This window comes from Platalea leucorodia, assembly GCF_965183815.1.
Source record: "Platalea leucorodia genome assembly, chromosome: 4".
NCBI lineage: Eukaryota > Metazoa > Chordata > Aves > Pelecaniformes > Threskiornithidae > Platalea > Platalea leucorodia.
Window position 1 is genome coordinate 70984291 of NC_138826.1, and position 22772 is coordinate 71007062.

A 22772-nucleotide genomic window follows, 5' to 3' on the forward strand; every position below is an offset into this window, starting at 1 on the left:
ATAAATTAATCTTACATTTAAAAAAAAAAGGCAAAAAAAATTAAAATAAAATAAAACCTCACCATCTTTACAAACCAAAGGAAACAGATTTTGGAACAGGAAAACAAAATGCCTTAAGACTTGAGGGCTTGGGGATGGAGGGAAGGAGCAACGTGCCACCTTGGCCGAGGGACGAGAAGTGCTCTGGGCTCGCAGGAGGCGAGGGCTGCCTCCCTCCACAACTTGTAACAGCTCCCAGGCTGCAGCTTCGCCTCCTTCCCCCGGCTCCCTCCGGGGCTTTGCCCCGCAACAGGGGTGTGTGTGCGTGCGAGGGGAGAAGCGGCTGGAGGCAGGAGGGGAAGGGGAGGGCTGCCGCGCTAGCGCTGGGCAGGCATTTTCTTCATGTGTAACTCGGCAGCGGCCAGCACGGCACGATCTGAGGCCAGGACTCCAAGGCGACACTGGAAATTCCCATCATATGTAACATTTCTGCTAATGGTGACTGAGTACTGGGTGTGCAGAAATAGCCCTTGCCCAGAGAGTCCTCCTCCCTCCTCCAGAGCAGGCAGTGGCCCGGGAGGGACCCTACAACTGACCCTCCGGTTCTTCTCCGAGTCCTCCTCACGTAGAAGAGCCCGTTTCTGTCTCAGATGGCTGCTGCCAACAGCAAAGACCATCCTCATTTCTTTCTCTATACCTACACAGAGCTGCCTGCATCTTGGACCAGCTTCCAAGCTAGGTGGGCTGGGAACATCTAACGGGCAAAAATCCGTATGGAATTTGAGAGCAAAAATCTGAGGAAAACGATGGGAGATGCGGGGACATTGGCTCGGAGAGAGCAGTGGAGGCATGGTGTGCGGGACACCCGTGAAGGGGTTAAAAAACCTCGGGGGAATGACATGATTCTGCTTTCAGGACCACAGAGCAGGCAAGGACAGCTCACTGAGATTAAGTCATGCTTCTAAGTTTGGCTGTTGTTGGTCTTGTTGTGGTGCCACTTCGCCTCCTGCAAGGAAGTCGTGCTGTGCTGGGGGGTTGGTGCAGAGTGAGAGAAAAGGGCAACAAGACGGAGAGAGATCAGATGATGTCTCCGCCTGTCCCGTCCCGGACCTCGCAGGCACGTTGCAGTAACAGCGTGCTTTTCTGCCAGCCCAACGAAGCTGGTGCATGCACGTGCCTCTGAGCTTCCTGCCACCGGGGAATGAAATCCATTTAAGAACATATATATATATATTTATATATGTATGTATAAATACACATACACACACGCACACACACGCACATGTATATATATATATATATATATACACACACACATATACACACGCACACATACAGAGCGAATTTAAAAAATAATCTGAGTCCGAGCCTGGAAAGTTGAATTCTCCACCAGCATGTGCAAAGATGGCTCCCCTTGGCAGGGGCCGGGGGCGTGGAGACGATTCTGCCGCTGTCTGCTCCTTCCCCACGATCCAAACACCTTCCAGTCAGCACCAGGAGCAGGAGGGGAAAGGGAGGGGGGGGAATGCATTTGGCTTCTTTGTTTTGGTTTTTTTTCTTTTTTTGTTCTGTTCCCCGAGATGTTGTATATCTTAGTGGTTTTGGTTTTTCTTTTTTAAAATAAAATATACACACGCACATTAAAAATATATATCTGTCCAGGTAGGGCGATAAAAGTCCTTAGTGCATTTTCCATCATCGGTCACCACTCGCAATCTGAGATATGCCTGTTTTCATAATGTAGGTCCAGTGCAAGTGTTGCTCTCAGCCGGGCCCCCCAGCCTTACCAGAAACGTGAGGGGAAGGGAGAATATTCCCCTTCCACCCTCTGTCCATGTGTTTTTCTCCTCCTCTCAGAAGAAATTGGACCCACTTTCCTTTTCACATTTTCCATCCTGTCCTCTGGAGTAGGGAAGGCATTGTCCTGTCCTCATCGCATGTTGTGGCTGTCGGGGTTCATGGTTTTATTTGTACTTTGTTCTTTTCTCATATATATATATATATATATAGGTCACGTTCGTCCTTTTCTCGTGTGTGTAAAACTTCAAAATTATGATAATAAATGAAAGAAGGGAGAGGCTTTGGTGGGAGAAGATCCACTGATGGAAAGGGAAGCACCAATTGTCGTCTGAATCAGACGAGGCAGACGGACAAAGAGGAAAAGTTATCACTCCAAGGACCCCATGGGGGCAATACAGCAAATATATTAAATAAACCTGGAAGTGAAACAAAAACAGACACGGCATTAGAATATGTAACCCTCTGCCCCTGCAGCTCCCCTCCTCTCTCATTTTCTCCTCTGGAAATGTTTGTGTTGAAGTGCCAGATTAGAAGCCCAGGAGGGTTTTTGACCTCCTCTATTTTTTCCCCTGGACAACTTGAGCCAGAGCTGAGATTTGCATGGATTTGCATCATTTCTACCCTGGGAACCTTGGGCTGGCCAGGAAGATCCTGGGATAATCAGAGCCCTCGTAGTGCTAAGCGTGGGAATACCAATCCCAAGACACCGCTTGGTGCCCCTCGTCCCCATCTCCTGAAACGCCACGCAGTGGAAGCTTGTTGTCCCCCTCTCCCAAGGCAAGGGGAAGTGAATGTGAAGTGAGCAGCCCGGGCTCATTCAAGGGGCTGCAGCAGAGCTGGAACTGCTGAGTCACGGGCCAGGGCTTTCCCTGTTAGGCTGTGCCGCCTCTCTCTAAATTCAGCCCCCCAGGTCCGTGCCCTGGCTACTCTTTCTTTTCTGCACCTTTCCCTCTCTCATGGGGAACCAGGGCTTATTCTCCTTTCCCTTGTACCACTGAAATTCTTCTGATGACGAGGGAATTACTCCTGTTTACACAAGTCAGGGAGAGAAGAAGCAGACCCTGGCCTGACAAAGTCCAGATCTCTTGCCAGAGATTCCAGTTCTCCTTTCCCCTGGTATGACCTTTCTTATGCACACAGGCTTCCTGCTAGGAGAGAGATGAACCAAGTGTCGCTGGTTTTCAGTCTTTCTGCCAACTCAGCTAATGAAATAAAAGGAAAAGGGATCCCCAGAGCAACATTAATTCTCTGCTTTCAACAGAGAATCAATAGAGAAAGGAGAACAGGAGTTGCTCCACAGAAGAGATGAATTACATGGAGCCCGAGGAGATTTAGGTGCAGAGAGAAGTCAGGCTCACTCTCTGCCTGTACGGGAGGCAGAGAAAGGGGAAGGCAGGGCCCGACAGCAAGTATGGTTGCAGCATGATCCTTCCACCTCTGCAAAGAGCCATAAAGCCATAAATAGGATGCACGCGTTGGGTCCCAGCCTAGCCCTTCCTCCTCCTTCGACCTTGGTTTTATCACACCCAGGCCCTGCGGTAGCCCCACACTGAATGAGCGGCTGGCGCTGTGGGAAGCGCCTGAGGTGCTCGGGCAGAACCGTGTCCTGGGAGAGCATTTCTCCCAACTGGAAAAGCAGCTTGCTCTTACCTGCCTTGGGCTCTCTCTCCCCTGCCAGCACTTCTATGCTACGAGGATTTCTTTCAGCACTTTCTTATCATTGACATGCTTGTACTTCTTATGTTTCCTCTTCTGCACCGGCGGCCGGCGTACTCGCTGCCTCTGTGAGACAGCGGCTGTGGTGAACGACGGTGACAAGCCTGCCAAAACAGAGGGGAGACTGTACAGCGAGGGGCAGCTGGGTCATGTTGAAATATCTTTCCCCGCTGCTATCAACAAACAGCTCTGCAACAGGAGGGCCACAAGGCCTTCTTCTGTTCTTCTGTCCCTTATCCTCTGTTTTCCACAGTCTCTGCTCTCTCCCTTTTCCCACGATGCCCTTCCCCTCACCTCTCACCTTCCCCTCCTTCATTTCCCTCGGTTCCAGCCCCTTGCTGGCAGGCAGACATCCTGGGAAAGGTCCCTCGGCTGGTATAACCCAGTGAAGGCCCATGGGATTCACTGGAGCTAAGCAGATTGAAACCAGCGGAGGGCTCTTTCCTCTCTCCCCAGTCTCTCTTCTCACACCTCCCTCCACTCTACTAATGCCAAGATCCTTACGTCTCTGTTCACGTGGCCCTGGCCGGCTGCTCCTGGGGGGCTGACGGGACACTGCTTCACACCGACACTGCACGTGGTCCTCCAAAGGCACAACGACTTTTTTGAATTTTGGTTTCCTCTGGACAAATTCGATCTTGTTCACCTATTTGGAAGAGGGAGGCAAGCAAAAGATGAATACAGCTGTAGCTCCCACTCTGTAAAAATAATCAGTGTCAGTACGCTTCAGTATTGGCTTTCTTCCTAAAGGGTCAGAAGGCAGTTTATAGAGCACGGTTCAAATTCGGGGGTGGTGCGTATGGGAGCTAATTCTGCACACACCAGCAGAGCAGACCTAGATCAGCCAAGCTGGGATGTGACTGGCTGTTTCCCCTGTTCCTAACTATTGCCGCTGCTTAAGCAGGGTGACTGGTTGATCACAGACAGAAACATGGGACGTGCAGAACATGCTAGCCTGTTTCTGACAGCTGTGATGGTGGAGACGTGGGGGCAACCAGAATTAATTCCCACAGGATCCTAGACGAAGGGCAAAAGGAGAAAAACTCAGGCCTGATGCAAGCAAACGCAGCTTCACCAGCTCTGCTGAGGCCTGTCTGAATTTGTCTCAAGCTCTTTAATAACTTGCAGGGCTGAAGCCCTCAGCTCCATGTTTCATGGGAAAGGCGGTGCTCTGGAAATTCCCTCGGACTCTCCACCAGTGCTGACTCAGAAGGAAGACTCACTGTTCCACATCCCACCACAGGGCACGAGCTTTCTAGGGTGTCCTCCCACTCTGGGAGCAGCCAGGCCTGACCCCACTCAGCTTATCTAACAAGACCGCGGTCCTTGAAGTGCTCCGCAAGCTATAAATACTCACTCTGCCGTGCGTCTGGGATTGAATTCCTCTAAACCCACTGCCCCCAGCAGCATCCCTCAGCCAGCGCCGAAGCAGCCAGGCTGTTTATCTTTCCTTGAAAGCCCACTCCACACGCTTCAGACCACACGCTGCTCGCTAGACAAACACTTCCAACCAAACAATAGAGAGACCTCTGTCCTCAAAGAAACCATTTCCAGGTCACTTTTTCAGGCTGGCTTTTGACCTCTCACTTGTTTTTTCCACAAAAACAACTCCTGCTCCCCCCCCATTTTTCCCTCATTCAGCCTGGTTTTTCTGAGAAAGGAATTTCCTGATGAAAAGGGCTGTGTGAATACAACCTCTCCCAGCCAACCTCTCTTACGGTTCAGGCAGAGGATTAGTACGGGATGAGTATTATTTTTAAACAAGCTGTCTGGGAGGAAGCTGTGAGGAGATCACTGGTAGCTGTGAGGAGTGCAGGATCAGAGCAAGAGGTTAGCCATCAGGTGTCTGCTTGCTGCTGGAGCAGGTCAGGAGGTAACCGTGGGGCTGAGAAAGAGGAGAAGCTGCTCCAATGGGTGTCCTGGGAAGAAGCTGCAGCAGCAGCGGGGATGGAGACTGACACTGCAAGCCCTCCTCTTTTTGCATCAAAAACAGTTCCTGCGATGAAAGCGTCCTGTTTCTTCTGCTGTAACACAGCAGACAAGGCCGCCTCGAGCCACAGAAATAGCCGCGGCGTGGAGCTGCAGCTGGGGACAGTGCCCTGTAGCTCTGCTATGGTGACAGCCCCCAGCTGCTGGACAGCACCAGCCCTCCCAGCAGCTGGAGGGACGTCACCCCGCGCCAGAGGCTGCAGCGCTGCGTGGCTAATGCGGAAGACGTAAGCGCAGAGGGGGTGCGAGGGAGCAGACAGCTGCGTGAGCCTTGCACCTGAGACCTGCTGTGGTTTTGGTTTTGGGGGGGTAGGGGTGGAGGTGGGCTGTGGGAAGAGGGAGCAGTGGGAGATGTCTCCCTTACCTGGACGGGCCGGACGCGAATCTGCGTGGGGCGACACTGCACGTTGCGGTTGTTGCAACACCCAGAGCAGCGCTGCACCTCCACGCAGGGTGGCCACACTACAAAGTTGGCGTTGGTGCTGTCCACCATGTTGCGGGAGATTTCAAAGACCACCGTCCGCGTCTTGCACTCCGCAAGTACAGCTGGCTCTGCTGCTGCCAGAGCATCTACGGAGGGCCAAGAGAAGAAGGGGGGATGAAACAGGCTTTGCAGCTGTTACCAGCCCACTGCAGCCACCTCTACTGGAAGAGAAAGACCCCACACAGCTCACACACACACACACACACACACACTCCTTCTCCCACCCCTCCAGCTCCCTCCCTGGACAGAGCCACGCCCTGTGGAGGAGGCCCCAGTAAAACGATGCTTCTCACTGCAGCGGCAGTCCTAGGCAGGAGAAGACACTTCTTTAGAGCAAATCAGCACCAGCGGGATTTAAAGCAGAGCAGCTTGCAGAGCTCCAGACTCCCTCTCCTGCCCTCCTGAGGTGTAACACTCATCTCCTACCTGAGGCCCAGACCCTCCTTCTCATCTGCCTACACATCCATGCGCACTATAACCTCTACCCCTACATACGCATCTCAGACGTGCATCTGCACCCACCCACAGCTGCTCAGGTGAGTGCTCCAACAATCACAAGGTGCAACACCCCCGACTCACCTAGGCTTCGTCGCTCTCGAGACAGGACCATAGGGTTTTGACCAGTCTGAGTTGCATTCAGGTCCAGGCTTGAGCTATCCTCCTCTGCAAAGGGAAAGACATAACCTAATAGCACCAGGCAGAAGACAGCAGGCACTTGTGCTCTGCTCACCAAGGCAAAGTGCAGAGACGTGGGATAAGCCATGGCCCCAGTACATCACGCTAGGTGTAAATCCACCAGCAAGGTCACAGCTGTGGTGCGGCACAGGGACTCTAGGTTTGCTCTTTGCTCAGGCTAGGCAGTTGAAAGCAACAAGCCTATCGTGAAACAGGGGTCCCAGTCAGGTCTGGGGGAGGAAAACTGGCTCAAGAATGACAAAGCCAATGACAGGGCTTTCTGGTATCAGAGAGGAGTAGCAGAGGGATCCAGATTAGCTGGCTGAGACCAGGATACAGCAAGGAGGATCAAAGACCAGATGGGACCAGCAGAAAGTTTGGTATATAACACCGTGGTGCCTTGCTGGGATGGCTTGGGACTGGGAGAGTTGAGGTGTGAGGGGGCAGGTGAAGGGGATGATGAGTGGGAGGTGGGGTGCTTGCTTTCTCTCTCCCAGCCCACTGCAGCCACTCTAGGTTAGAGTCAGTTTTATGACAGAAGAACAGAAAAAAAAAATTAAAATTACTTTTCCCCTATACTGCTCTAAGGAAAGCTGCAGGATCTGGAGGTAGTTCAGTCAGCGATGGGAGAGGAAGGCAGATAGCATTCAGGCCAGCCCTGAGCAGTTGCCTCCCACCCCACTGCTTTTTCCCATAGGAAGCGCTGAATAGAGAAATGCCCATAATCCCCATGGAGCACTCCAACACGCAGCCCCTCCTGAGCGCCGGACAATGGCCACGCTCAGAGATAGCTCCCACCCAGCCACAGCTCTTTCCTTCTCCGACCTGCTTTAGCAGCTGAAGGAAGCTGAATGGACGTCAGCATCAAGGGAGCAATTTTCTTAAAGTGAATTTGGGGCCAGTGGAAGATCTCTGTTTATCAGATGTGCGGTGGAGCAGACTTCCCATACCTATCATGTCCCATCCCTCTTCCTCCGTCCTGCCCTAGTGCAGCCCTCTTATAAGGGGAGCAGGGACTTCGCTCTCGGCTCAGCTCTGAAGCAATTGCTGAAGGATTTGGGGTGGGTGCACAGAGGCTGTATTCACAAGGCAGGAATCATGTGCCTGAGCAGTCAACATCTACGTGTGAGGTGGACAGACAGACACCTTTTAAAGCAGCTGGAGAGGTGCGATCAATTCTAGGACACCATTCACCTCACCCTGAGGCAGACACCCAAAATGAGATCTGGTGGATCACGCACTAGAAGGGCATGTAGCTATCCAGGGGGCTACAGAGGTGTCTGGATGACCAGCTTAGATGGTCATGCCTGCTTTGCAGACAGCCACAGTTAAGGTCTACAGTAGCGTCCAAGGTCAGGAGAGCCGTATCTCAGCTCATCTGCCTCCTGGAGCTGCCTAATCCCAGCTCCCTGTGCAGTCAGTGGAGGGCAGCAGATGTGACACATACATGGGGCATAGACAGCACAGGGAATAGCCCCAGCTGCTTTGGGATTATTTTGCTAACACGCTAATTCCACACAGGGCAAGCAAACAGTGATGCCCCTCGGTCACTACCTGGGAGCAGATGAGAGCCACAAGGTGCAACAGACAGCTTCACAGCACCATTTTCTGTTTCCCTGACCAGCCTTTCCCATCTGGGACCTGAAGTGGAACCAGTGACTCAAAGCTCTGCAGCCTTCTCCCATACCCCTGGGTTTTTCAAGTAAGTCAACAAGAGAAGCCCATTTTATTTCTGAATTGTGAGGGCGGTTAGTAACTGCGATAGAGATGTATCTGTTCCTTAGACACCAGGACATGACAGACTGCACGCATCTTCTCAGCCGCTCCTTCCCCACCCCTCCATCCTGTGCCGCCTGGCATTTTATCAAACGAGGGTGGGGGCTGCCTTTTGCGCAGAGGTTGAGTTGATGAGAGGAGGGAGAAGGGGGAAAAAAATAGCAACAACTGTTGACTCAAAACAAATCTCCTATTGAAAACCAGGTCCCTCCCTCCGCCAGGTTGTCCTTCTACACCCCGGGTCAGCACTGAAGACGGTTGGGGTGGGGGGACCAGCCTGGGACAATCCAGCACAGCTAATTTTGGAAGTTGCCCCATTGTGTGGCTCATGGACAAGGAGGAGGGAACTGGTGAGGGCAGGGAGCGGCCGTGGCGGTGGTGGGGAGCCTCGTCGCCTCTTTCTAAGGCAAACAATAGCTGAACGCAGCTGGTGCCCTCCCCCTCGCTTTTCCCCCCCTGCCCCTCCAGGGCCGTTTTGAAAGGCAGCGGGAATGCTTTTGAGACTGCGCCAGTGGTTGGACTGGCATAGGAAACAAAAGCAGGAAATTCTGTTCCCCCGTAGATAGTGTCTCGGCAAGGATTACAAAGCTCCAAACAGACAAAACACGAGAGAGAAGGCGAGCTGGGGGGGCCGGGGGACGACGGGCGGGAGCAGGGTTAGAATAGAAAGGAATTTGCTCTGAAGAGACCATTTATAAATAAATTCCTGGGCCAGCCCAGCCGCCGCGGCGCGTGCTCCAATTCCCACACGTGCCGACCCCTCCACGCTTCACCGCTCCTCAGCCCTGGCCAAGTGACCCTGAGGCACTGCAGCCCCTGGAGCTCTTATCTACAGGCAGGAGGTGAAGCGATGCTACCCTGACTTAGCCCCTGTCCTCTATCTCACCCACAGACACGTGCTCTGCCGCTGTCATCCTCAGAGCCTCTGGGAGCCTGTGGCCTTTTGTGGATGCTAAACCTGAGAACCCACTCAGCCCTTTCCTCCTCTGTCACCCGATTTCCACCTCCCATTTCTCCACCTCCTAAACTGATCCTTGGCCAATTCAAGCCCTGCTGCCTGTGCATCTCCCAGGGTGAAAAGTGCTGACCTCAGTTCCTTGCACTCACCTTGCTCATCTCCTATCATTTTTGGAAGCCAGTGTTCCTCGATAGACCAGGCTGTTAGGCGGAGATCTAAAAAGGCATCTAGTTGCCTAACTCCCACAGGTTTCAGGAGGGCTACATGTATAAATAGCCAGGTCTTGGCTCCCGAATGGTTCCTATATTTACAGTGAGGTCTGTTGATAGTGTGCCTGCTGGAAAACAGAATATCCCCTCCATCCCCCCAAAGAGTTCAGAAAAAATAGAGGAGTGTTTGGTGAAGAGGAGATTTACCTACGGAGTCTATCCGCAGGGCACGCTGGAGGTCGCTGATGGAGCGCACTGAGCTGCCGCCCAAAATCTCATAAATGTCTTCGGGTATGGGGTCCCCCTGCCAGACAGCAAAAAGAAAAGAAAGGGAGAAACAAGTGTTAGAGAGGTGATCTGCAAATACTGACTGCGTCACGGAGTGGGAGGGGGGGAATCGAAGGAGCACGGAGGAGGCACAACAGAACCAGCGAAATGCAAAGACATGCCCTCATGAAGGCACGAGCCTGAAACCTGAGCAAAAGCGAGAGACCCCCTCTCGCTGCCTCTGACAAAGTGGTCGGGAGACTGAAAAAGCCAAAAAATGCCTGGGCTGCACAGCAGAGCCCCGAATGCTATGCAAGCGGCCAGCAAGGCTTCCTTCTCCGGTGCTGTATGACTTCTCCAGGTGGCCTCTCATTCCTGCTGCCTGCAGTAAAGGCGTTTTAACAGACTTCCCTTACGCTATCAGATAAAACCTTCTCAATATTTCCCTCTGTTATGAAACTCCCTCACGGGCTTTGTCAGATATCGTGTGCGTGTGCGTGTGCGTGCGCGTGTGTTTTCAAACCACAGCGGCCCAATAATATACATCATTTGCATACTCTTTTAAAAAAAAAAAAAAGTGGGGGTTGGAGAGGAAGATTGACCTTCGCAGCTGAGGCTGCTCCAGCATGAGCCCGCGGTGAAACCACAAACGCTGCAGGGAGGACATGAAAGGCTGTTTGAGGTGGTGGGCTGAGGAGCTGATTTGGATGAAGAAACACATGGGAGCTTGGATGTCATTGCATGCCAGTGCCAAAAAAACTTAAGTAAGCAGGTTTATAGACATCAGACGATGGGCCAGATTCAGGGTTTGTGCGGGCAGGTGCAACGCCATCAATCTCTTGGGAATTTTACTCTGCTTGAATTTTACTCAGGCTTGAATGGGTCCCAGTGACAGCACTCAACAAGACTACAAAGGAGCGGTATGGGAAAGCAAGCACTGATTAAAACATACTTCCGACAGACTAGAAAAAGAGACGGAGGAAAGCACTGGCCAAAGTGTTTGCTTAGCTCCTAGCTCTCTTCATTCAGGGCTACTCATGCGGAAAAGTTGCTCTTTCAGCCTGGTGCTGGATGCCGTCTGAGCCACAGCCCTACACATGCCCCTGTAACTGAGAGGAGAACTTGGCTCATGTGCTTGTGAAACGCAGGGATTTTCGTGTGGGTTTTATGGGCAGTCGGTGGCGTGTGTGTGGTCCTTCTAGTGTACAGCTATTCCCTCCCTGCCTGCGTTCAGTGCATTTCCCTTCCACTTGGAGTCAAGGAAAACCGCCAGGCAGGTGGTTAAACGTTGGCTTTTAAACCTTGAGGGCTTTAGCCCAAACCTGCAGCCACTTTGGCATGACTGCTTGAGCCTGGCACCCTCCCACACATGCCTGTCCCTTGGCCACCCGCCCTTCGCCTCTACTAACAGGGCAATAGGAGTGCTCCCTCCTCAGCCCCGCTAGCCCACCCTCTAATACTATAACTTAAACTAGGACGCCGTGGCTTGAAGGCTGCTGCAGCCCAAGTCACGGGGCAGAAACCTCCTGGGACAGCTGCAGAGCAGACAACACTAGCGTCTTAAACCTCCGCAGCCAGACCCAGCAGAGAGCTCGAGTCAGATCGAGCCTCTCTGCCCCGCTCCGTCCCTGTCACTGTCACATCTCACCACAGATCTGGCTGTCCGCCTGCAGCGAAAAGCAGATTTTACATCCCCAGGCGTTACTTCCTCAGTCTCCGAGGGAGAGGGAAGCAGCATCAGTGATGAATGCACAGCGAGAGAGAGACTTGTATAATTCAGGGATCACTGAATAGCTGCGAAATGAAGATGCCTTCTGACAACTCCTGCTGCGTGAGGAAAAGTGGGACCTACAGCCCAGTGCTGGAGAGGCTCTGCAACACCCCCCTGCCTTGTGCCACGCACGTTTACAGGAAAAGGGATCATTTGCAATTCTCAGTACGTGCAGCCAGAGCTCAGCGCTGGGCAGTGAAATTGCAGGCTTTTTAATGTTTGCACCTGTCAGCCAAATGCATTTGTGTACAAATGCTGCTGCGCACGGATGCCCCCGGTCCTTTCTGACACTTAATATGTGTAGGAAATGGAACTTTATTTTAAACTCTGGCACTCGCTGGGGGAGAGTGTGGGCAGGTGTTACGAGACTCGGTGACTTTGGAAGAGAGCTGGGAGGTGTCACCTTGCTAACTGAGCAGGGGGAACAGATACGAATCAGGGATTGCAAATGCAGGCCCTCAGGAGCCGGATTGCTGGGGACTGCCTGTAGGAATAAGCTCCACTCCCTGCTCTCAGCAGCAGCTTTAGGTGCCAATTTTTTTCTTGTTGCAGATACTATCAGCATGGCTACGGCGTATCACCAGCCCACATGGCTCATAATCCTGTCCTCCTCCCCGGGGCCTGCGAGGCAGCTCTGCCAGCGACAACCGCAAGCCTGTGAAGCTCCTTACTTTCCGCTAGTGCTGCAGAACCGCGTTCAAGGCTGGCCTAAGAGGAGCTACGCAGACCTGCGCTGCATGGCTTGTCCTTGCTCGCTTTGGGGTCTGTGACTGGGAACAGCCATGCCTCTGGACCCCCATCCCAGCCCTATGCCTGGGAAGCTCTGAGACTGGGGCACTGCACACACCTGGGCTCGGGGCACTTGGTGGGAATGGGACGCAGGGACGCAGAGGTCCCCCAGCCACCTCCACCATGGGGTCAGAAGGCAGAGGAGCACTGCAGGAGGTGGGATCCCCAACAGACCAGACCGAGCAGCTGGTGCTTTTCCTGCTTCGCAGCTCCTTTGGAGTTATTTGTCTAACGCAGGTTAACAATCTCCTTTTTTAACTGCGCGGCAGATCAAAGAAGACTTTTGTCTCAATGGACTCCTGGCTGGCTGTCAAGTGCCCCAAGGCCTGGCCTCCTATTCCTGCAAGGCCCTGAATTCCTAGAAGAAAGTAAGTTTGTTCTTCCCTCCCTCCCTCTGCCCCCAGTGCCTGGCTCTCCCACGATCCGCAGGGCCACTCCCCATGCCGCCAGTCCCCTGGCAGGGACGTCCCCTCCCTTTCTCCCGGCTGCTGGCACTTGTTGGGGCGAGAGCCGCGGCACACCTGACACACGGCAGCAGAGCACCTGGGCAGGGGCCCTGCCTGCCCGGCAGCTGCTCTGCGCTGCGGCTGTGACGCCGGGGCCTCTCGGTGCGTCAGCTTCGCCTCCCTCCTCCCAGACGTCAGCAGCGCTGCTTGGCCGCTGCAAACCGCTGCACGCGCAGCAATGCCCTGCGAACGGGACATTCCCCCGTCCCCGCTCCCCCCAAAACCAGCCTCCTCCCTAACCCCACCACCCCCTGCCTCTGGAGCTTTCTGCCAACATATGCTTTTGAGCACCAGGGATGCCGAAAGGTCTGCTTGCGATCAGCCGCTGCCGAGGTGGCGCAGGGGAATATGCAGGGCTGTGCTCCCATCCTCCCTCCGGCTATTCGCAGGCAAGGGTTTCAGAGTCTTGCCCGAAGGTGTGTCTCTCTTGGTAGCACAACAGATACAGAGGAGGAGAGAGCAAAGATTGTGCAACTGGCAGGGAAAGCAAACCCTCGGAGCTCAAAGAAACCAGCCAAGGATACTCCCAAGGTGAGGACTCCTCTAGTCCTCTTTTTTTGGGTGGTGTGTCTACACACCCACCCGTGGCTGCGCACAGGACGGAAGGGTAGCAGCAGCACCAGCCCAGGGCAGGGAAGCACCCAGCTATCTGCTCCTCTGCCTGGGAGAGGAGGACTTTCCCGAGCACCTCCACGCTGACCACGGCAGGGGATCTTGGCAGCACGGTCTCGAGTGATCAGCCACGCAAAAAAACCCAAACAGCATTCTTTAATTCCCTCTGAAGCTGACGTGAGGACCCCGAGGGGAGACACCACCACATTCCCTGGCAGAGAGCAAGACCGGCAGCACCTGCCACCAGCCTGCTGAACCCCCAAGGCTCTTGCTCCGCTGGCACAGGGCTTCCACCCTTCCAGCACCACTCCTGGCTACAGTCGGACCCCGACATCCACTTGCCGGAGGACCATGCGTGCCTCTCCCTGCGGCAGGCACAACCCTCCTCACAGGAGCCCCTTCCACGTGGGACGGCAGCTTATGTTTTCCTCCCTTAAAAGAATCAAACTTAACGTTTGATCTAGCCCACGTTCCTAAAATACAGCCAGACCTACCCACCCTTTTCCCATTTCAAGGGGGACTCCACTGCTCCATTCCGCTCCTCCACGCTCCCCCTACACCTCCCCTGCGAGGAGGGCCGGAGGCATTTCCACCCCCGGGGCCGGTTGTGTACCGGCAGCGCTGGAAGCAGTGCAGGAACCCCTGTCATTCTCTCCTGCTGCTGCACATCAGCTGACGGTGAGAGGGAGGCAGCTCCTTCCACGAGCTCGCCCCAAACATGTCATCCATCCTTGGCTTCCACTGCTTTGTCCTTGTCACAGCCTCGTGCTAGGAAGACTCGGGAAGAGCCCCGGAGCCTTGCACCAGGAAGAGGCGATGGGGAGCTGGGCCGAGGTTATAAGCAAGCGCCCAGCCGCACCCCATTCCTCGGGAATTCCAGAGCGCCCTGCCAGTGGGGCTTCACCCCAGCACAACCATGCTGGGCTCAGCCCATCTCTGTAAATGTTGCAAGGCAACTATTACAGCCCGCGGGGCAAATGCAAATCGGTTTAGCATCCTCGCTTCCCAACTGGCAAATACCTTCCCGCTGAGGCTCGTACTCCCTCCCGCTGGAAGAGCTCCAGGGCCCTCCAGCTCCAGATGGGTGTGATCGAAGAGGGAGAGGGACTCAGGAGGCTCCATCTCCTGGCTCAGGCCTCTGCTGATCAGGGGGAGCTACTGTTCCCTGTGCGCTTTCTCCAGCAGGGCTGGGGAAGAGGTGCAAGCCCCGTTCAGAGGATGACTACGGTTCGGCGGCCTGGTAGGAGTCGTGTTGTATGCGCCTGGTGCGCAGAGGTGCAACACACTGCCCTCACAGTAGATGTGGGGACTGGCTGCAGGGAGAAGCATCTACCCAAGCAGAAACCTTCTTGGTTCTCTGGTCATAAAATGACGGATATCATGATTCCTCCCAAGAAACCTAGAGCTAGAATTCCCAAACTCTATCCCTGCTAGGCTGTCAAAGAGCTGTGCAGTGTTTTAATGTGATTACAGCGCAGAATAACAGCCCCCTGAGATCAAACACTTCCATCTTCACCCTTCCCCAGCGCCAACCATAGCTGATGTTGCACATTGCATGGGAGAAAGAGATCCGAGCCACCCACAGAGGAAATACCATCCTCTGCCCTAAACAAACTGGGCAGCCCACAGCTCTAACTGCTTCCCTTTGCGGCTTGGGCAAGGGCAGAATGGGCTCATAAGGAGGCGATGCGATGGTGGGAGGAAATTTCCTGCCCCTGATAACCCCCAAGCTGCAGATCCAACCCATGGTTTTGCCACCTTGGGTAGAGCTGAAGTGGGAACTGAGCACCGTGAGTAAATTGTTAGGGGCTTTCTGATCCCCTCAATCTGCATGTGATCAGACGATGAAACGTGGCAGCAGAGGTCGAAGGATTTGGGGTCCTGGGGCTCCTCTTTCTCGACCACGGATCGGGGTGAGGCTTTGACTTCCATGTAGGGAAACCGAAGAGGGTTGGGGTGTATGTTCATCAGCCAAATCCACCACCCTGTGCCTGGCTTCCTCTGGAGCAGAGCACGCAGAGGGCTGCAGGACAAGATGCTTGCGTGACCGTGCAAGCGCAGCAGAGATGCTCATCTCCTGCCTCTTCCCACGGCCCCAGCTAGACACACACCTTACTGAATAACCGTGCCGCCCCGGTGCCGGTGTAGCCATGCTGTCCCCTAAGCCCCTCCGCCCTTTCTCCACCGGCCCCTTGGCGATGTCGCGTTGGGTTTCACGCCGTGCGTTATTCTGGAGGTGGCAACGGGGCCTCGGTCCCCGCCTTGCGCACGCCGCACCACGATGCCAAAATAACCGGAGGGGGCGAGAGGCTTGGCGGAGCCGCCGGCTGGCACCGGCCCCGGGGTGACAGCCGCCGGGCGAAGCTGCCGGCGGGGCAGGAGGCTGCGGGCTCCCCGGGGCTCCCCAGCAGCACCCCTGCTCCCGCACGAACCAGGGACGGCTTCAGCCCGGTGTCCCCTTCCCCACCAGCCCGGCGCTGACTCCAGCCCGGGACACACACGGGGCCGCGGTCATTTCCAGGCGAAGGCTCCCCGGCGGGGCCCGTCCTGAGGGAGGGCAGCCCCCGCCGCCAGGCGGGAAACCGGCCCCAACGGTCGCTCCCCCTCAGGGCCGGGGGCGGCCGGCTCTGCCCGCCATTAGCGCGCCCGCGGCCCTGCGGAGCCCTTCCCTCAGACGGGGGCAGGAAAGCCGCCGCCGCCCGCCCCGGGCTCCCTGCCCGCGCCGTGCAGCTCCGCTCCCCCCCGGCCACCCTCGGGCTTCACCCCGCCGCACCTGCGGGGCGAGAGGCGCCGCCGCCGCCGCCGCCGCCGCTCTCCCCCCCGCCCCGCTCCGGAGCTCCCAGCTCGGCAGCACCGCCCGCTGCCGGCGACGGAAACTCACCTCCAGGCGGGCCAGGGGCAGGGAGAGGATGAACGCGAAGACCACGCCGAAATTCATCCCGACTTCAGGCCCCGCCGGCTGCGGGCACATGGACGGCGAGCCCCGGGAGGGAAGCGCTTCCCGCAGACAGCCCCGCGGCCGCCCGGCCTCAGGCATGGAGGGCGCCCCGCGTTCCCATTTCTGGTGGGAGACCTGCGGGAGCCCTTGGGAGAGGAGGTGGCGGCGGCGGTGGCGGTGGTGAGGGGGGACCGGAGTGATTCTCGGTGGCTCGCCTGCCTCTGTGCTATCTCATAAGCCCGGTGGGAAAAAAAACGCAGTCCCTCGAAATTATACGCATCCAGAGTCTGCGTCCCCCTTGCCGCGAGGGATGCCTCAGTACTGCCTTTTGCTAGGTGGTCCACATGCTATTTTTCCTCTTGATTCTCTTCCTTTTTAAAATATATATATGTAAAAGATTTTACGTGCAGGTCACAACGACTCAATGTTCTTAGAAAAAGATGCGCAAAATAATAATTAAAAAACTTTTCCAAAGTTTGGTACGAAATCCAAAAACAAAGCCTTCTTCCTTAAGGTGTCATTTTCTTAAAATGCTCCTTTTCTTCCTTACGCCCGCTTGCTTTTTAGCGAAAAGTTGCTACTGCGCATTGAATTTCTTCCCCTTACGTTAGGTTGTGGCTTGGGTGCCTTCTCGTTCAAAGTGTTGGCGGTCTGCTTGGACGCGAGGTTTGCTTTGGGTTTGGAGACAGGTGAGAGCAAATGTTTTCGCTCTGGGTTGCGTGTGTGTGTGTGTGTGTGCGTGCGTGTGTGCGTGCCTGCGCTGAGCCTTGACAAGCCTCAGAGCGGAGCCGCTACTGCCTCCCGCGCTCTGTTGCGACAAGAAAGGGGAAAAAAAAAAAAAAAAAAGGCAGAAAAGGTAAAATTGAAGGGGAGGCGAGCGAGCCGATGGGTCTTTATATTAGGCTGCGAGCTGCAAGAGAGACTAAACTGGCACTCGGGGCTGCTCCTTTTATAAAGGAGAGGAGATGGGTGGAGCATAACTTGCCATCCTCTTGGCTGGATATCAAGGCGAAAAATCTAGTGAGGGAGTAGCAATCCATTGCTGACAAAATAAAAAGTGTGTTAGTTTAAATGATAAATTAATTAAAAATGACTAATGCTGTAATAACCCGTATAATGTGGCTTTAATATCGCGTGAGGAATGGGGACAGAAATTCCTCCCTCCTCGGCAAGAGATAAGAAGAGAGGAGTTCCCGGCACGGTAGTTTGTTATTTTTTTGGCCCCAGGTTCTCGCTGTTGCAGTCTGGAGCCCATTTCTCTAAGCTTCACTCGCCGCCTTCCCTGCCCTGCTACACCACTAGCTCCAGGGAGAGAGACGGCTTTAATATCTTACATCTCTTTGTGTGCAGGGGAAAAAAAAAAAAAGAAGCCAGAGAAATTTAAACGTTGCGACAAGACAATCTGATGTTGCTCGTGGCACCGGGAGGTATTTTGCTGCATGATTATCTCCACGATGTAATAAACATCTGAAGGGAAATTAAGCAAGCAGATATTTGCTGGGGGGGGGAGAGGGATGGGGAGGGGAAGGCTGCTAACAGGTGAGTTCAAGAAAGAGTCATATCCTATTGAAAAAACACCTGTACGCACGCCCTCTCATGTGCGTACGAGCGATCTCCCGGTGTGGAGTTGCACACTCGCAAAGCACGCTCCAGGCACGACCAGGAGGGGTTTCTGCACCATCTTTGTGCAGGCTCGTATCCACCGATATATTCCTGCACCGTCATGCACCGCAGGCGCTCGGCAGGCGTTCGCTCTGAATCCCAAGCATCTTCCCTGCTTTTTCTATGCTACGCACACGCTTCTATCCGAGCCGCTCGCATGCACAGCTACGTGCAAATTTTGTCTCATTCACACATCCCTGGGCATCCATGTGTTCTCCTTCACTCTCCCCCTCTCTCTTCCTTTCTCACATACGTACACCCACCGGCGTACCAGTGGCCTCATCTCACAGCATCACACATGCTCCCTGAGACTATCTAGGTGCCTGCGAGTCTCATGCAGCCAACCCTCTCCGAAACACACGGTCTCGCACCAGCACTCGCGTATGCGCCATCCAAAGTGTCCGGGTACGAGGAGCAGCTACCAGAACGGAGGAGCAGGCAGCCCACCAAATGCTCTTCTGTTGTAGGCATCTGGCACCACCTCCCCACTTGGCCAGCTGCACCCCTGAACCTGACTTTGGTCTCACGGATGTGGATGTTGGTCAGGAAGCAGAGGGACACAAGGAAGACTGGGGGTCCTCCATAGCTTTCTTAAAATAGCACAGCACCTCTGCTCCTCCCATCGCAGATACAGGTCACTCAAACACAAAATGAAGGGTCCTACGGTAGGGCAGCGTGACAAGGTGCTCTCGGGTCGCAAGGGATCACTGCACTTCACCCTGGCCCAGAGGAAGAGGGGGCAGATTTCCCCACAGGTGGGGAGTTTGTCAGAGCCGTGCCAGCTCCAAAGCCCGGGCCGTCTGAGGTGCATGAGTGCAGAGATAAGGAGTGTCCTGGGAGTCCCTCAAACCGAGTCTCGGTCCCAATTTTGGAGCTCGAGTGGGAGGAAGTGGAAATGCACCGCATACCTTTGCTCATTTCCACCGCCAGAGACCTTAACAGGACTTTACCTTAGATGCTCCAGCCATGCTAGCCCTGTCCCACCCCAAATTCCTCAGGACGCTCTTAGAATTCCCCTCATTCTCCATCCTGGCCTGCCAGCAGCCTACCAGCCATTTCACATGATGACAATTCAGCTCCGACCCCCCGGCAGGGTGGAGCTACTACCCTAACGTCTACCTGGGCGCTGAAACTCCTTCTGAAATCTGTAGGAGGCTCCAAAAAAAAGGTTTTAAAGGGGCCTGGGTCCATCTCACCTCGCTCCAGATGGCACTGGTCAAAGGAACACCATAGCCCTGGGCTCCCTGGCGGTCAGCGGCAGGAAAGCCGAGGATTTGGGATGGCCAAACCAGCTTCTGGAAGTCCTTCTATCTGTGTAGAGGGAGCTGAGGGCAGCTAGGTCCCGAATGTCCATGACCCCATTACGTGTTTAAAGTTCATAAGGGGTAAATGGAGGCTCAGGTGCCCTTTGAGGATCTCTGCCCTTGAATAACCTCCACCACCTTCATGCCACCTCGCTGAAGCTGTGTAGGGGGTCCCCCATGCCGTCGTGGCTGCCTGGCCAGGACAGAACAGCCTGTGTGTGGGAGGGCTGATTAAACTCCTCAGCAGGGAGAGTTATCACTGCCGGAGAGGAGAAGGACTCTGCAGTAAGCTAGCAGGGACTGCTGCGAATTTCTTGCTTGGTAGCAACAAGAGCTGCAGCAGGGCCTGGTTTTGGGGGGGCTATGTGTGGTGTGGCTTTTTTTTTTAAATATCCGGCTACGTTACATGCGAGCTGGGATAGAAACAGAGTTATTTATTTTCATGTGGATGATGCTGGGCAGTTTTTAGAAGCTCGACATCAGAAACAAAAAGCTAATCCCTGTTGAACCTCCAGACGGCGAGGAAGAGGATGTTTGGAATTCGACTAATCATCTACCTATGACCCTGCCTGGAAACAGAGCAAAATGATATTCAAGCCACTCAGTCTTCAGTCGCTTTTCCTTACTCTTTCTGCTTTTAAGACAGGGACAGATTTTTCTCTAGTGAGGTCTTTAGACTCACCAGAGGCTGGGCCAGTCTCACTGGTGTTGAGCTCAATAGGGGCACATGCACGTAAAACTGCTGTGCCTTGAGCCAGGTGGGTCCTCCTTTGATTCTCTTGCTTTTGTGAAATTAGCCTGTCATTTATCCCACGAACCGCTAAATCTAATGGGAATGACTATCTTCCCCTCACCTGACCTGTGGGGTGGGTGTGGAGGCCTGAGGGGCTATCGGTGTCCCAGATGTCACAGGACAAGAGTTTGAAACCACCATTGCATATGGTGGGAAGATATTTCAAGGCTACATGAAGTGGCTGGACCGTAAAAATGTCCTATTAGATAATCGCGACTTGACAAGGTCCGATCGCAACTGTGCTAGCTGGCAATGGCCCCACAGACAAACCGCAATAAAAACAGAGCTTTCATAAGAGCCTGTAGCAGGGTTTCTTATTAAAACACTTTCACCACCACGACAGCTTCCTAACCTGTGAACAGTTGAACTCATCTCCTCAGTTATTTTCTTATCACTAGGGAGGAGGGCAACACGTGTCCGAGGATAACAGGCAGTTCCTTGCTGCAAGGCTGCTCTCCCCTCATCTCATGTCGGTGGAAAAAATGATCTGCTAGCCATCATCCACAGAGGCACAATGTGAGGGGTGATATCTTTTTTTTTTTTTTTTTTTACTTTTTTTTACAGGGGGGAGAGAGTTGTGAAACAGTAGGAAGAAAAACAGGGCTTACAATGGAAAGCAAGACTCAGTTTGAACAGCTGAGATGTCTCAGCCTCTCCATGATGAGTCCTATTTTGAAAAACAATCAATGGAAAGAAATTAGGAGGTGCTGACAGCCAACGTGTAGTCAGCCCGCCCACTCAAGGTATCTAACTTAGGTGTTGCTCCTGCTACAGTCTCTAAGTTCAGGAGAACGATGAGCAATCCCTACGCCTACTCCGCGGGGCTGCCGCAGCCGTCAATGGAGGGGAGCAGCCGTGACACTGAAATGAAGCACCCAGAGTAAGTTTTATGCCTAGTTTACACCAGGAGGCCCGTTCCGTGGGCACATTGGTTTTATGCCACATTGCCCGGTTGTGTGAGGCTTATCCCAACCCAAGCAATCAGAACAGAGTCATCGTACAGCTTATGCCGCTGTTTACACTGTTTGCCCCACGGGCTTCTGCTGTGGAAGCTGCCCCGACTTCCTAATGACTGAGTTTGGTCTAACGGAGGAAGAAAGGAGGAAAGGAGAAGAGAGACCAAAGGAAGGAGACAGAGACAGGCAGGGAGCCTGGTGTTTATATTTGGTGCTGGAGAAAAGCAGAGCCTCGGGGTGCCCAGGGCTTGCATAATTCGCCTTCTCGCCCCTGGTGCCGGCAGGGAAAATGCTTTCCAAGGATGAGTGAAGCGCTCACAGAGCAACTGGCTCCAGGGGAAAGGGAAGGTGTCACCTGGCGAGCAGGCATTTGGTGGGACCTGCCAGGCTTCCTCCGGGAACCACCCCCCTGCCTGTCTCTCCCCAGCGGGGGGATTCCCCCAGTTCCCCCAGCCCCTCGCCGCCTCCTTCATCTCACCCATTCCTGGCAGAAACCTGGCAGAGAGGAGAGGATGGGGAAGGGGGACGAGCGCACAGACGCGTGCAGAGGACGCGTGCAGAGGGCAGAGCATGGCCCCTGACAGCGGCAGGGAGGCAGAGGGCTCGTGCCGGCCGCAGCTTGCTTTTTGGGGTGAAGGAGAAGGCAAAGGCATTTCACGTCTCTGTGGATATGCAGCTCGAGCAGGATTCAAAGAGAGAAGGCGAAGCTGGGGGGACTGATTTCCCAGTGCTTTCCTGTGTGCACACACGTTCCTACGCCAGGTGGGGAGGAGGGGATGCATCCTTCCCTGCTCACGCTACCATGTATTTCTTCCCCCCCCAGCCCCCAAGTTTAGGGTAGAAGGGAACAATTTCCTTACTCTGGCAACCATCCATTATGTCTATGGATCTGCTCCCCACCCCATTCCCCCTCTCTTTCCTGTTTTGATGAAAGGAAAAAATGTTCTGCTTTCCTTCTTTATTTTTCCAGACTGGTGAATAGCACTCGAAAGGAATTTCTCTCCCTCCCCCCTTCCCCTCTCCCAGTATAATAAATATATACATATGTGTGTGTGTGAATACACCACACATCGCAGGTCATCTGTTGTTTTTCAAGAGGCATATACTATTTTTGTTTCCAAATTGATTAGGTGGGCAGCGGTCCCCCTTTCCACTGACACCACCCCAAACACCGCTTCCCCTGCCCTCGGCCTCTGCCACTCACCGTCTCCTCATCCTTTGCCCCTGGGTCCGCAGCGAGTGGCGGTGGCGGTGGCAGCAGCGAGAAGGAAGCTTGCTGAGCTGGAGTAAAAATAGCCCCAGCAGTTACTCAGCTCAGAACGTAACATGACTCATGATGTGAAATGAAGATGAGGGTCGAAAACCAAAAGCAAGCGCCTCTCCCTCCCCCTCACACCTGCTATCACTGCTCATGTCGCAAAGCAAAACCCACTCTAAATACTGCTTGCCGGGAATCAGGGCATCGTCCAAGGTGGAAAGCCCCGTGTGCTCTACCCGCGAGAGCCGGTCCTCCCGCCCGCGCCAATTCAGTTGCGTCGACACCAGTGGTGGGCAGATTTGGTGACGCTGCGCCCAGCCCTCAGCTCTT

General features: G+C 54.3%; 1 protein-coding gene across 1 annotated transcript; it reads right to left on the reverse strand.

The window, feature by feature from the left end:
- PDGFB (platelet derived growth factor subunit B) lies at positions 1–22436 on the reverse strand. The gene is made up of 8 exons (XM_082309252.1): positions 22389–22436; positions 16413–17511; positions 9794–9890; positions 6548–6631; positions 5849–6054; positions 4000–4141; positions 3430–3599; positions 1–2195 (listed from the first exon to the last, which is right to left on the reverse strand). The coding sequence occupies exons 2-7, from the start codon at positions 16566–16568 to the stop codon at positions 3463–3465; spliced, it is 822 nt and encodes a 273-aa protein (XP_082165378.1). The 5' UTR covers positions 16569–17511; positions 22389–22436; the 3' UTR covers positions 1–2195; positions 3430–3462.
- Positions 22437–22772: the final 336 nt, after the last annotated feature.

Excerpts from the sequence above, each read along its gene's own strand:
- PDGFB (XM_082309252.1), bottom strand. The coding sequence starts at position 16,568 with ATGCCTGAGGCCGGGCGGCCGCGGGGCTGTCTGCGGGAAGCGCTTCCC. Across the intron at positions 6,632-9,793 it reads CCTGCGGATAGACTCCGTAG|AGGAGGATAGCTCAAGCCTG; the intron begins GTAAATCTCCTC and ends TTCCCTTTGCAG. Across the intron at positions 3,600-3,999 it reads AGGGCCACGTGAACAGAGAC|GCTTGTCACCGTCGTTCACC; the intron begins GTAAGGATCTTG and ends CTGTTTTGGCAG.